Source organism: Sceloporus occidentalis, unplaced genomic scaffold, assembly GCF_023333645.1.
Source record: "Sceloporus occidentalis isolate IW3139 unplaced genomic scaffold, rSceOcc1.0.p SCAF_6, whole genome shotgun sequence".
Classification (NCBI taxonomy): Eukaryota; Metazoa; Chordata; class Lepidosauria; order Squamata; family Phrynosomatidae; genus Sceloporus; species Sceloporus occidentalis.
The window spans coordinates 67,573,253-67,587,654 of record NW_028316986.1 but is presented as its reverse complement, the minus strand read 5'-3'; the positions used below and the strand labels follow the sequence as shown (position 1 = coordinate 67,587,654).

The following is a 14,402-nucleotide window of genomic DNA, read 5'->3' as shown; positions in this document are numbered from 1 at the left end:
GAGGATCTGACGATGTGTAGGAAAAAAATTACCTGAATTCTCCCTACCTTTAACTGAAAAGTGAAATGATGTGCTGCATCTCATGTATTTTGACCCTCCATACTATACAGAATAGTGTCAGTAAATCAGAAAAGGAGAACATTCCTAATGGCTGAGGCTTCATTAATGATATTACTGCCTCTGATGGAAGGAACCATGAATAAGCATGGTAACACAGATGTAACGAGTGCTAGGAGGGACATAGTTTAGGCACAAACAACAATGAAATAAGCAATGTATCAGACTGCAAGGTTTCCTACTTATCCTTGATTTTCCTCTATAATTAATCTTACCCGTACTCTCTTCCCCCCTTTTTTTTCTATATTTTTGTAATCTACAATAGGTAGGTTTTGGAATATCTTGATTAGGGAGTACCTTAATATAATGAGTAAGGTCCTAATCATATGAATCAAAGACACATCTCTCACCATTTCCATTTTAAAGGAACTGCGTGCACTGTGAATTATTGTTTCTTTATTATTCATTTTTAAATGATACATTTACTGTATGCATTAAAGGTAAAAATTTAACATTTCTATTTTATTTGGGCAGGACAGGAGTGAGTCAATTCAAAGCTACATTAAAAACAGAAAATACATTTTTAGTTCACACCCGCACCCAAAATTGAACCTGGCCCCCTGCTAAAGAAAGAACCATGGGAAGCCTTGAACCCACAACCAACCCCTTCTGCATTTACACACAGCAGGGTGAATAGTGGAAACATCCACTTCCATTTTTAAACAAATCAGTTCCATGTGATGTCTAAACTTAAACAATTATGATTTGTTTATAGAGTTAACTGTAATTAGAACTAACAAGCTACCATGATTTAAACTAGAGTTTAAACAAACCACCCTCCTCTGAATTCAGACACCACAGGGAACTATAGTTAGTTCTAAAATGAAACCAGATGCTTCTGTTCTCGTGCTCCTAGCATAAAAGAGGGGAAAAACCAGGGGAGCATGTGAATTCCAGGCTCTCCATGTCTTGTTCATAATGCCAACAAGAAACAATTGTTTCCTGTAACATCTGAACTAAGATCAAGTTTCAGCATAAAACAATCACTGAACAAATCTGAAGGCCACTTTAAAGTCAAAGATGAGAAAAACAAATAATACAAAAAAGAAAGAGGAGACGAAAAGTAAAGCTTTTGTATCCACACTGTAGACATCATGATTCTAAAATAGCCCATTTGGTCTACATGTGTCTTGAGGTTTTGTAACTCAGAATTTTACATTACTGTTATTAGAACAGGAATTCACATAGGTAGATATTTGGGCAAATAATATTCTACAATATTTTGGATTCTTTTCCATTCACTCTATTATGAAAAGAAGCCATTCTGCTGTTTTCTTTGAATGGTCTGAAAAGGGATTTAAGTCACCCAAATATCTTCCATGTCAACCACTGTTCATTTTGACCAAGGTGACATGGCAAACCATACAAAACTTGAACAAAGGTTATAGTCTAAGCAGTTACCACCTCTGGCAGCCTGCAATTTTCATCACTTTTTAAACATTTTAATTACTATGTGAGAATTGGCAGAAAAGGCTTCAAGTACATTATGAATCAGGGCCAACTGACATGACCATGTAATTAATCACTCCAATGCTCTACACATTTGCTTGCAAGAAATTTCCATCACCTTCAGTGAGTGGAATTTTTAGGCTTAAATCCAACTGCTAGTCTCAACTGGAATAGATTCCCTGAATCAACTACTGAATGATAAATCAAGGTTTATGTAAACTTCACGGATTCCACATGTTTCTTCTAATTGGGACCTACAATTGGATTTAGGACCTAATACATGGAATGGGGCAAATCTATCACCTTTTCCCACATTTAAATTTTTAAATCTTGATCAAAAATTAATTGAAACAAAATTCTCGTCCACCCCTATTTTAGTATTTAGGGCTGTTAACCATTTCACATTCCATTCTGCCTTATACTGAAATAACTCTGTTTGAGGTGCAGAATTGTGTTGGTACCTGACTTTGGGAATAAAGCTAATGTTATTAGTTGGGATTACCGTATGGAAAAACTAGGATGACATGTACCAGCCTTCTACAACCTGGTGAATGCTAAATGTTTTGGATTACAACTACCATCATCACTGACCACTTACTATAATGGCTGAAGCTGATGGGCACCAGGTTGGGGTAGGCGGGTATTACTCAGAGATCTGGAGCATTTTTTAAGGGGAGGGGAAAATGAATATCCTTTATATATTCATTAAAAAGTGAACTATTGTAAAACCTCTATAAAATGAAAAGTAGTCCCATTGCTATTCAAAATATTATTTTATTTTCTGCAAAGTCACCAGGCATGCACTTTATGTCATATAAGAGGGATCAGTCAATTGGGGATCCATCAAGATACAGCTCAGTAGACTAAGACATCCCTAAACTGCATATGAAATAGGCACATCACCGTAAGAGTAATATGTTGACTTTGCGTACAGATTCTGCTCATTCATCAATACTATGGATGTTTCTGGAATGCATTATATCATTTCTGAAGACCACAAGATGCGGGAAAAAGCAGGTTTGCAAACCAAGTCTCATATGAGGCACACATTTTCTAAAATCCACCTGCAGAGCTCCATCCTTCTAGAGTCCTTCACCGCTTCCATGTAGCCTCCTTAACAGAGACCTCTCTTCTGGCTCATCTCTCTTATACAAACAGCCTATGCATTTATACAGCTTTGAGCTTCCCAAGAGAGTGAACTAGTTGTCCTTGACAAGAGGAAACTCTACCTCTGGTAGTGAAAACTCCTTTGTCTGACAAACACCACAGGTCTTGCCCCCAGTCCTCAAAGAAAACTGATGGCTTTAGCAGCAGGTAGGGTTGCAGAATGTCATCTCTGCACTCTGGAATAGAGAGATTTTTGCTAATGTAGCTTGAAACCACTCTTGGTATGCGACTGCCATATTTTAAGATATTATTTTCCTTTAGTGGCCTCTGTAAAATGTACTATACAAAACAGCAGTACTTTTTCCACCAAGATTTAGAAAGGTTTTTCATTTTGTCCGGAGTCCTGCTTTTTGATTTCTTTGGCTGTTGTTGACTATCCGAATACTGAATGCCAGTAACAATGGCAGCATCAAAGACTTCTTTGAGGTTTTTCTGAGTCAGAGCTGAGCACTCAATATAAGAGGTGGCTTTTATTTCTTCAGCACAGAGCCTGCCAGCCTCCTCTGCCACAGGCTTCTCTTTGCACTTGTCTAGCTCAATGAGGACTTTGACATCCTCCCGGAGGTCTGACTGTGTCCCCACAAGTATAATCGGTGCTTTGGGGCAGTGGCATCGGATTTCAGGAACCCACTTTTCGCTCACATTCTGGAAAGAGGAAGGGCTTACAACACTGAAGCATAGCAAAAAGATGTCTGTGTTGGTGTAGCAGAGTGGCCGGAGTTTGTCAAATTCATCCTGCACAAAAGGAAAAGAAACATGAATTCAGAGAGACAGTTTCTTCAGTAACAAGAGTGCCATCAAGCTACACAACACAGAAAATGGGAGGAAAAGTCTAGCTCTTCAGATTTGAAGGAATTATCTTTCTGACTTAGAGACTCTTGCTTTCCACAAAGGAAAGGATTCTAAACCAGTGCTCACAAATACATGAGACGCCTTTTTTTAGGTAGCAAGCTGACAATCCCATCTATTCCTACACAACAATCCCAGATGTGAACTTTCCTCCCTGGCAGGAAATTTTAAAGGCAAGAGGGATCCTGAAATGAAACATTATTCAATCATGGGACCTGCCTCCTGAATGATTGGCACAATCCAAGAAGGACAGTCCCTCATGATTCTGCCAGACATACAGCTTGGCCATACAGAAAGGATGATGTAATAAAGGCAGAGTACGGCAAACCTTCTCTGAACAAATCTTGCCAAGAAAACCCCATTAAAACCTCAGCCTTAGGGGTGCCATAGGTCGGAAATGGCTTGATGGTTCACAACAATGACAAACAAACACAGGTCATTAGCTAATAAACACAAACAGGAAATGGAACTGGTTCAAAGAAAGGACTTTGGCAAAATGTAACTTGCATAGTGGGAATCTTCATAGATTACTATTGGGTTTAAGTTAATTTAGTATTTTCAATAGTGGTTCTGGAAAGGAAGTGCAAGTGTTTTGATGTGATACAAAAACTTAGGAAACAGTGTAAATACCTAAAGGATTGAGAAACCATGTAGTATGAATTGTATAATGTTGTGAACTGAAATACGACAAGATCTGGCATATTGGCCACAATCCAGTGAAGTCAGGATACTAGTGACATAAACTGGGTGATGAGTCATTTTAATACCTTTCACATTTTGCCCAATATAATATAATTAAAAATATAATTGGAGGAAATTCTGTTCTCAGGCAGACTAATTTGTGTGATTTCTTTGAGAGGACCACAGGGAGGGGAACAGAGCAAGCATTTTTTGGATCTCAAGTCAGATAGCTGGGGTTGTGAACAAGAACAACAACAGAAGAATGGAGAGAAAAGGTATTGTTGTATGGGGGGGGGGGCACTCTGCAGGAGATATGGATATGGAAAATTGGCCCCAATGGCCACACAGTTGCCCATCTCAAAGGAAACAAAGTACTAGTGTTGGACTGCACATCAGAAGGCTGACAAATTTGAAGTGACAGTCTCTTCAGCAACGACCCAGATAGTTCAAAAGTGCTGGTGACTATGGCCCCATACAGACAGGCCAAAATAAAGCTGCTTTGGGTCACTTTGGAGGTGTGCTGTTTAAATGATACTTGCGTCCCAAGAGTCTGGAAGCTGCGCCAAAGTTGCGCTCCAGTCCTTAGGACTGGATCGTGGCTTTGGCATGGCTTCCGGTCTCTTAGGATGTATGGATCTTTTAAACAGCATACCTCCAAAGTGACCCAAAGCAGCTTTATTTTGGCCTGTCTGTATGGGGCCAATGTTAATCTTTAAAGTATTTCTAGCTGTTTTTGTCTCTGCTAGGTTCTCTACAAGAAAAGGTAGAGCCACTCCCCAAAACTTCAGAATACAACAGGAATAGCACATAATAATATCTCACTGCTCTGCAAATCCATTTCATTTCCATCTACCATGAGGACTGTAGCTAAACTGAGAGATAACAGGTGAGTGGGTGGCAAATGATGACATAATCCTTGATATATTAAAAAGTCCCTGCAAGACCTAGTTCCCCATCACCACTGCTGTCAAGTAAGGAGAAAGCTGGTCTAGACTATCTTTACATCATCTTTAATTTCACTTTGTGGCCTGGAACGCTTGTTTATTCTCTGCTCTTTTGGACATCTGCTGACTGCTTGTTGTTCCTGGAGTCCTGTGACATCATGCTGACCTGTGATGGACTGAGCGGATGGCTTGTTTTCAACAGGGGCAGGGATACTGATCTACAGTGCCTTTTGATCTCCTTTGCTCTAGCCAGGGCAGCTGAATACTTGTTATCAATATGGCTTGTTGACATTACGGGTGCAAAAAGGTCATGTGCTTTTGGATTGCTGAGGGATGCAGATAATCAAGACAAGCATCAATGGAAGTTTTATACTAAATCCAGACAAACCCTGAAAAAGCAAGTAAAGGGGGAAATCTAGCATAAAGCATTAATAGCCAATTAACAGTGTTGGAAGGAATCAAGATTAATATAGTCCTTCTGAGGTTTGTAGTTTTAATTTCACATTTTAATGAACTACACTTGGTACACATTGAGTGGCATGAATAAAGGACTCTTTATGTTCCCATTGCCCCCTGTGCTGCCTCTTCACCATTCAACTGCCCTATGCTAAAGGTGCACTGATAACCCACCCCCTTGTTTGTGGATTTAACTTACTATTTCAGGAAAGAAGACTATCTAATAACAACAAGGAAATCTGCCACACAGCAACTAAAGATCATGAGAGATTTCCAAGAACTGCAGGTGAGGAAAGAGAATGGAAGCAAAGATTAACACCTTGCATTTATGCTGACAGCAGGATCAAAACACAGCAACTGCAGCCTCAGAAAAAAAAGCAGATTTGTTTCTGCTATTGTGGCATTTTAATTAAAATTCAGCATGTTTCTCAGAGGGTCTTAAATTAACAGGGATAAAGAGCAAACACAATCTGAAATGTCCCTTCTAGTGCCAATGCTTTGTTGCCAAACTAGCATTTGTGTGTCAATTTGTGGTAAGGGGTCTGAGGTTCTGATTTGAAAGCTTCTGGACAGACAGCTCTTCTGCACACACATTTCAAGAAATCACTAGCAGCTCTCTTTCCACTTGAACAAATTTCTTTTCAGGGGCACTTGCAAAGGAAGAAACAGGTTTATAAAAGACAAGAGTCAGAAAAAGCAGGCTTCATTAGTTCAGTTGTTTTACAGCCTTAAGACCCTCAGGAAGCAAGCAAGAGCCAAAGATTACTGGGCAAGAAGGCAGAGCTGGAACTGAAGCATGCTGTGCCACACTGCAGCTGTGTATTTCTACAAGGTCTGGCATTACAAATATTTGCACAATTAAGAGCATGCATTCCCACAGTGCAAAGTAAAGACTGTTGGTAGAATTGATGATGTTATGCCACTTGAAACTGGAATGATTTTTTGTCAAGGACAAGATATAGAAGTAAGAGGTGCATTAGACTAATGAATGTCTCTATCAAGATCAGAAGTGGTCATCTTTTCAGGGTTGCAGGACTCTACTGGACACTGATACTATATCACTGCTGCACCTTGGTATTGTAACCAAATCTGCCATCACTATAGTCACCACAAAATTCACCAGCAACGGCAGCAGCTCCCTATAGATTTACACACCTCTCTATGCTACATTAGGGAGCCAGAGTGTCCACTTGCATCACAGAGTCCTAAGAGAACACAGGGCAGAGTGTATTTTCCCTCTCCAAAGGGAAAGCAAGGAAGGAGTGCCCTGAATTTTGGATAATGCTTGCATTACTTTGGTAACAAAGGAGCTTTTGCCACACTGCTCCTTTCCTTGCCTTTCAGTTATCTAACAAACTGCACAGGGTAAGACCATGCAGCAGCAGAAGCAGAAGCCACTGCCTTTCCCATTACAAGTAGGCCCACCATGAAAAAGTGGTTTATAGAAAACATGAGCAGGAGCTATAAGAGGGAGTCCTGCTGCATGCTCCTGGGTTTCTCATATCACTCTGGGGGATGGCCCAGGAAGGAGAAGTGCGGGCTCAGGTGTAGTTCCAGAAGAAAAAGCCAGGCCCCTTTCTAAAAGTGATCAATTGTCAATGTCCAATACCATGGGAAACTTGCAAGGGGCAAAAAGAAAGAAAATTGATCAGACAAAGCCACAGATCACAGGACACCTCTTTTCAGAGAGCTGAGAAGTCCCAGGGACGCAAGAAAAATAAAATGCTGTTTAAACCTGCAGCCACCTCCAGCTGTGCTGGATTGGAGCCACAGCAAGCACACACCATAACCCTGATCTGGCCTTTCCAAGGTGCAAAAAGGAACCGCAAAAAGCAGCTGTTTTTTGCACCCTGAAAAGGGTGAGATAGCCGTGGCACCGTGGCTTTAAGGTACTCCTTTGGCCCTGTGTCGTGTGCCATGTGGAGCAGCGTGCAGAATCATGCCACCCTGGGGGTGGAGTCAGGGCATGCATCATGTGGACACTACACCCCGACTCCACCCCCAGGCTGGCCTTTATGGCTGGTGTGCACAACCCCTAAGTCTTCTTCACAGGACTTCAAACATTACTTTTTATCACAGCTTGTGCCGCCAACACCAGAGAGACCACCTTAATTTAAATAGGAGATTGAAATGTTTAAATTAAACAAGTAGTTATACTAACCTGACCAGCTGTGTCACAGAGCTGGAGCCTCACAGGTCGTCCATCTACTGACACAACAGCTGAAATGGAAGAAGGGAGAGAAACAATGAAACATTTAGCCATTCATGAAGCATAGCAATAGCAAGTACATTTCTACACCACTTATCAGTGCACTTAAGCACTCCCTAAATGGTTTACAATGTGTAAGCTAACTACCACCAAAAAGCTCGGTACTCATTTTAGTGACCTCAGAAGGATGTAAGCCTGACTCGACCCTGAGCCCCTGGCTGTATTGACCTCACAACCTTGTGATTTGTGAGTGAGCGGCTGCAGTACAGGCATTTAACCACTGAGCCACCAGGGCTCCAGAACTGTTTTTCCTCCATCATTTTTCTAATATATCTTTGAACCAACTTTGATTTCACAGCCTAGGAAGCTTAAATCAGCCTCCCTCTCTGCCATCCCTTCAGGGTTCCCCCCCCCCCCTTAATTCATTTCACTCCAAATGATGAGTAGCAAATTGCTGAAAGAGGCACAAAAAACAGTCCCAAACACCCAAGCTTAGTCAAAGATTGATTTTCTTGTCACGTCTGTGTTTTCAAAGCCCTGGCACAAAGGAAACCTTGTAACCTCTTCTTGTTTTAAATCACACAGAAGACAATGCAAATATTTACATGCTTTCCCTGGGGGAGCTCCTCTTTTTCCCCTCACTCCTTTTCAATTCTGACTAGAGAATTTATCATTTCAGGAAAGAAAGAAAGAAAGAAAGAAAGAAAGAAAGAAAGAAAGACAGCTGAATGCGTAACCACATGCAAAAGTACTTGGTGCCAACAAGTCTGTTGTTAAGGTCTCTTCATTATTTAAGGGTACATTTGGGGATTTGGTTCAGTTCAGTGTTTTTTCTTTCTTTCTGTATTTGGTTTAGACTTTTCCCTGGCAAGACTGTGGATGCCTGGTTTCCTGAGTTCTGCTGTTCCAATTTGCTATATTACAGTAAACCTTTGCCCGCCAGCTATTTAACTGTAAAACCACCCCCTTGCAGTTTAAGAGGCAGCAATAATCTGCCCTAGGAAAAACAAATGAAGTCTCAAGAACTCTACTACAAAGCCAAGCATTCAGTAATAACCACAACTTCTAGAACACATCCAGGTTCTCCAACCAATGCACACTAAGGAGTAAATTACACAGTGTTCAGTGGAATTTACTTCCACATATTACACGGACAGGATTAGGTTTTACACTATAGAGATGTAAGGTAATTTAAATGAGAGGCAGGTCACCTCAAATCCAGTGTGGTATAGTGGTTTGAGTGTTGGACTAGGACTCTGGAGACCACAGCTCAGCCATGGAATCCAATTGGGTGGCCCTGAGCAAGTAACAGTCTCTTGGAGGAACACAGCAACAACAAATACTACTTCAGGTAATGCAAGGATTAAAGACCTTTCTGTCCCTCAAAGACAAATTCTTTATTACTGGGGGCCACATTTGACATTATAACAAATAAGAAGCCCTTGCATCTCTTCAGCTCAACTGGGTATTTTTGGTAATGCCTGTGGGACATTGTATATCTGAAAACACACATATGTACACAAGCACAGCAAAGAATGGAGGCGCCCAGTTCCAGGCAGCATTTAACTGTTCACCAAGTGTTTGGGGGCAAACAAGTACCCTTTAACTGTTGCAGGAAAAAAGACATAACCAATGTTTTCTGCAAAATGTGAAGTGGTGCTGAAATCCCTAGCCCAAAAAGTGAAGACGGGAATGATGATCTAGCAGCTTCCTCCTTAACACTCAGCACCCTTCTTTGAAAAATTGCAGAGACTGACAGGAGTGATTTAATTACAACCATTCAGGAGGCAAACTGCAGAAAGCCATCTATCCACACTGGTTTTCTCTTTAAAAAAAATCAATGGCGAGCTAAACAAATGGAAGATGGCAGAAGGAGGGGGGATAGGACTGGGCAAGGGGCTTAGTTTTCACCCTTCTAAACCCAACTAAAGGGATAAGGATTATAAGAGAGCCAAGAGGATTTTCAAGATGAGAGGAAAGTGTGACAGTTCTGGAGAAAATAAGGCCTTGAGTTATCCAAGGGCACACACAACACACACAAGATCGCTCCTCTCTGATCCTGGGATAAATCCAACCTGCTACAAGCCCTTTGCCGTTCAAAAATATACTTTGTAAGTTACACTAGAGATCATAAAACATCTGCCACTGAAATGCACATGTGCAAGACATAACTCAGTACAGTTCTCAATCTCACCACACAACTAGCTAGAATTCTGAAGATCCTAGAGATAGACTTCTTAACAGCGGAATACACTCCCTTGTTGGAGTCTGCTTCTTTGGAGGTTTATAAATGGAGGCTGGATGGCCATCTGTTAGGGGTGCTTTGATTGTGTCTCCTGCATGGCAGAGGGTTGGACTGGATGGCCCTTGGGGTCTCTTCCAACTCTTTCTAACCAACTCATCCTTAGAAGCAGCTGGGAAAATATTGTGACAATAAGAGGGTGGAGGAGTGGATGTTCCAAAAAATTGTGAGGGAAGCAAAATGGACAGAAAGGCGACCATGCTACCTCACCCTTTACCAGAGTGTAACTCTCACATTTGAACCCTTGTGGGATTTTCCCATAAAAGTGCAGCAAAATGCCCTGCACCTTTGTTTCAAAATGCAATTTAAGAGCTGGTGAAGGCTTTTAACCTTGTGTAAAATAAATGTGGCCAGTATGGCTTAGTGGTTTGAAGACTGGACCAGGACAGTGGGAAACCAAACTTCGAATCTTGGCTTGGCCATGGAAGCCCACTGCGATGACTTTGGGCAATTCACACTCTCTCAGGCTCAGAGGAAGCCAATGGAAAACCCCTTCTGAAGGAACTTGCCAAGAAAACCCTATGATAGGATCACCATGAGTTGGCAATGACTTAAAGGCATACAGCAGCAACAACAAAATAAGCAGATCCAAATATCACCAATGCTTTGTGCCTGTAATGTACTACTGGCGACACAAAGTAGGTGTGTCACAGGAAGACCTCCACTTTTAGCCTTCCTTCCTAACCTTCAAGTGCCTCATGAGGAGAGATGGAAGAGCCAGACTGTGTGGATTTCACAGTCGTTCCCATTCTCCATTCAGAAGAATAAAACACAGCCAAACGCCTGGAGCTGTTGCTGTCTAATCTCTGGTCCAAATCACACTGCAAAAATAATCCATTTTGAGACTGCTTTAACAGCCCTGGCTGAGTGCTAGGGAATCCTAGCAGCTGCAGTTTTGTGAGACATTAAGCCTTCTCTCTGAGGGCTCTGGGGCCAAGACAAACTGCAGGGCCCAGGATCCCTAGCACTGAGCCAGGGCAGCTCATGCAGTCTCAAAGTGGATTATTTTTGCAGTGTGTTGACACACGCAAACCCAGGTCCAAGAAAGAAATCCAGTCCCCTGTCTTTTCTATGTTTTTGTAAAAACTAAATAAGAAACAAACTTCATTTCACATCTTTTTTCTTCATACTCGTGTTGTTATCTATACAAATTTTCCATTCCTTTGTCTGTAGTAAATCTGTCTCATGCGTATATTTCTAACACTTTTACGGTGAGACTAAACTGTGTCAGAATTATCTGAGAACCTGTACTTTGTCTAATAAACTATCTGAATCGTCTTTCTCCAATTCGTTATTGAAAGCTTCACATACGTCATATTACTGTAAACTGATCATATGTTCTGTTTCATCTTTGGTATTATTTGGTGTTTTTTCTCTTCTTTTCTATTTCTGAGAGGGACAAAAGCCTTTGCTGGGATGTGAGAGAAGCCTCCAGTCCTGATCCCAACCTGGTCCAACTTTTCCTTGGCACCACCAGCCTCTTCTCCCTCACTTGGGAATAAATGTATAATTCAAAGATATAGCCGTGTTAGACTATGGAATCAGCATGTAGAGAGAGATCTTGTAACACCTCCGAGGCTCACGGAAAGAAAGAAGTTGGCAGCATGAGTTTTCCTAGTCTACTTCCTCAGATGCATTTGGGAGTAAAAAGTCTAGGAAAGCTCATGCTGCCAACTTGCCAAGGGCCCTTTGAGAGGAAGTGAAAGAGAGACGTTGGTCGCCTGAGCTTTCGTAGCCTTGAGCCTACTCCCCTCAGATGCATGCTCCGCTCCGTAGGCTCAAGTCTACGAAAGCTCAGGCGACCAACGTCTCTCTTTCACTTCCTCTCAAAGGGCTCTCTCTCTCTCTAAGGGACCTTCACCTTCCAAGGTCCACAACCAACTGCACACTGAGGGCGGGGGGAAGTCTCCCCTTTTTAAAGACTTGGAACAGTCTAAGAGCTCAGAATTGGAGGGGGGTCCTCTTTTGGGCCCTTTCCCTTTTCCCGCCCATTGAGACACAAAAGGCGGGCGGTGGTCCCTGGGAAATGACACAAACAGCCCACCCTTCCTGCCTTCCGCCACGTGGAGAGGAGTCAGAAAAAGCCTTCCACCCCCCCCCCCAATAAATCAGGTGGTTCCCTCTCACCTGAGAAGTTGTCGAAGGCGGTGGGGACGTACTCGGTGGGGTAGCCATTGGTGGTGTAGCTGACCACCAGGCTGGTCTTGCCCACCGCCCCGTCGCCCACCAGGACGCACTTCAGGCTCCGGCGGGGCTCCGAAGAGCCGGCCCGGCAACGGCTCCCTAAAGCCGCCGCCAAAGTGCTCCGGACCCGCCTGGGAGGCACCGGAGGGACTTCGCTCCCGTGGCTGCCGCCGCCGCCCCCTCCTCCTGCGGCCAAGGGCTTGCTAATGTAGCCGCCACCCTCGCCTTCCTGCTGCGGAGGCATTGGGGAGCCCACCGGAGGAGGAGGAGGAGGAGGAAGAAGAGGGACCGGGCTGCGAGAGAGCCAGGCGGGGAAGCGGGGGGAAGGAGCACCGGGGGTCCCCTTCTTGGTCGGCTCCAGGTCCCCGCCGCAGAGAAGCGAAGGTGGCTATCCTCCTGGCTGATGCTGCTGCAGCTGCTCCTGCTGCTCTTGCAAATGCCGAGCAGCCTCTCTGCCGCTGGATGACATAATAGCGCAGGCGGCGGAGGAGGGAGGGAGGGAGGAGAAGGAGGGGAAGGGGAAGGGGCTGGGAGGGCCCAGGAGGGGGCGCTCCTCCCTCTGCGACCGAGAGAGAGAGAGAGAGAGTGGCCACTGGCCAGACACACCCACAGAGTGACCACTACCCGCCCACCCCCAAAGTGGCCAGCCATGGCCTCCTCCTCCTCCTCCTCCTCCTCCTCCTCCTCCTTTCCCAGGACCTTCCGTCTGCCATTTGCACCTGCTCTCCACAGGGTTAACTCCCAAAGGTCCTCTTCCAGTTTGGAGCCCAAGAAGCAGGGGTTTGTATTTCTACATGAGGAGAATTCAAAGGTCTAGCCGCCTTCCTCTGTGGAATCAGGACGCAGAGAGAGAGAGAGAGAGAGAGAGAGCTTGCTAATGTAGCACCTTTGGAACTCACTGGAAGAAAGACATCGGCAGCCTGGGAGTTTGTAGACTTCAGTCTACTTCCTCAGGTGCATTTGGTGGAGTGGAAAGCCAGGGACACACAGATATATATGCCATTGGTATATAGATATATATGTGTGTTCCTGTTTTCCACTCTACCAAATGCATCTGAGGAAGTATTATTATCATTATTATGCTTTATTTATATAGTGCTGTAGAATAGCACTAAAGTAGACCAAAGTCTAGGAAAGCTCATGCTGCCAATGTCTTTCTTTCAGTGAGTCTCAAAAGTGCTGCAAGATATTTCTATGGGCATTTTTTTAGTGTTTGTTTTAATTTTTTTTATTTAAAATCATTTTACATGTTTTTCTTGGAGGTCCTACTTTTTGTGGTGCCTTGTCCTCCCTCGCATTCAGGACATTGGTCACCTTGGGCTGAGGCTGAGGCTGCACAGCATTAGGTCACAGCCTCACTTAAGTCCTCTTCTCTTTCGCTACTGCTGCTTTGAATCCCACTTTGGGAGAAAGGAGGGATATAAATCCCATAAATAAATGGATTATTATTAATATTATATACTTATAAAACGCTGTAAATTTACACAGCATTGTACATATGCTCAATTATAATAGATATAAATAAATCTGCCGATGGCATACATTCCAGGAAAATAATTAAACATAATACATATTAATACATCTTAGCATTCAAACAATAAAAATAATAGCAGACAACAAATTAAAATAGCATTGGATAACAACCAAGTAATGTCTGAGAATGCTTCCCTCAACAATATTGTCTCTAGCTTCAATAACTGAGGTCCAAAACACACTGCAGAAAGAATCCAGTGTGAGACCGCTTTTTAACTGCCCTGGCTCTGTGCTAGGGGATCCTGGGAATTGTAGTTTGTTGTGGCACCAAAGCTCTCTGAGAGAGAAGGCTCAAAGTCTCACAAAACTACAGTTCCCAAAAAAACCTAGCATTGAGCCAGGGCAGTTACAGTGGTTTCAAACTGTATTATTTCTGCAGTATGTTTTGGACCTGAGTTATCTAACTGATGGCAAGTTGTTTCAGACTTATGGCAACCCCAAGGCAACCTTCTCTTAGGGTTTCTTGGCAAGTTTCTTCAGAGGGGGGGTTGCCATGGCCATCCTCTGAGGC

General features: G+C 43.1%; 1 protein-coding gene across 1 annotated transcript; it reads right to left on the bottom strand.

Moving 5' to 3' along the window:
- Nucleotides 1–503: 503 nt before the first annotated feature.
- On the bottom strand, nucleotides 504–12,802 carry LOC149310874 (rho-related GTP-binding protein RhoU-like). The gene is made up of 3 exons (XM_089529934.1): nucleotides 12,302–12,802; nucleotides 7,825–7,883; nucleotides 504–3,468 (listed from the first exon to the last, which is right to left on the bottom strand). The coding sequence occupies exons 1-3, from the start codon at nucleotides 12,600–12,602 to the stop codon at nucleotides 3,013–3,015; spliced, it is 816 nt and encodes a 271-aa protein (XP_089386060.1). The 5' UTR covers nucleotides 12,603–12,802; the 3' UTR covers nucleotides 504–3,012.
- Nucleotides 12,803–14,402: the final 1,600 nt, after the last annotated feature.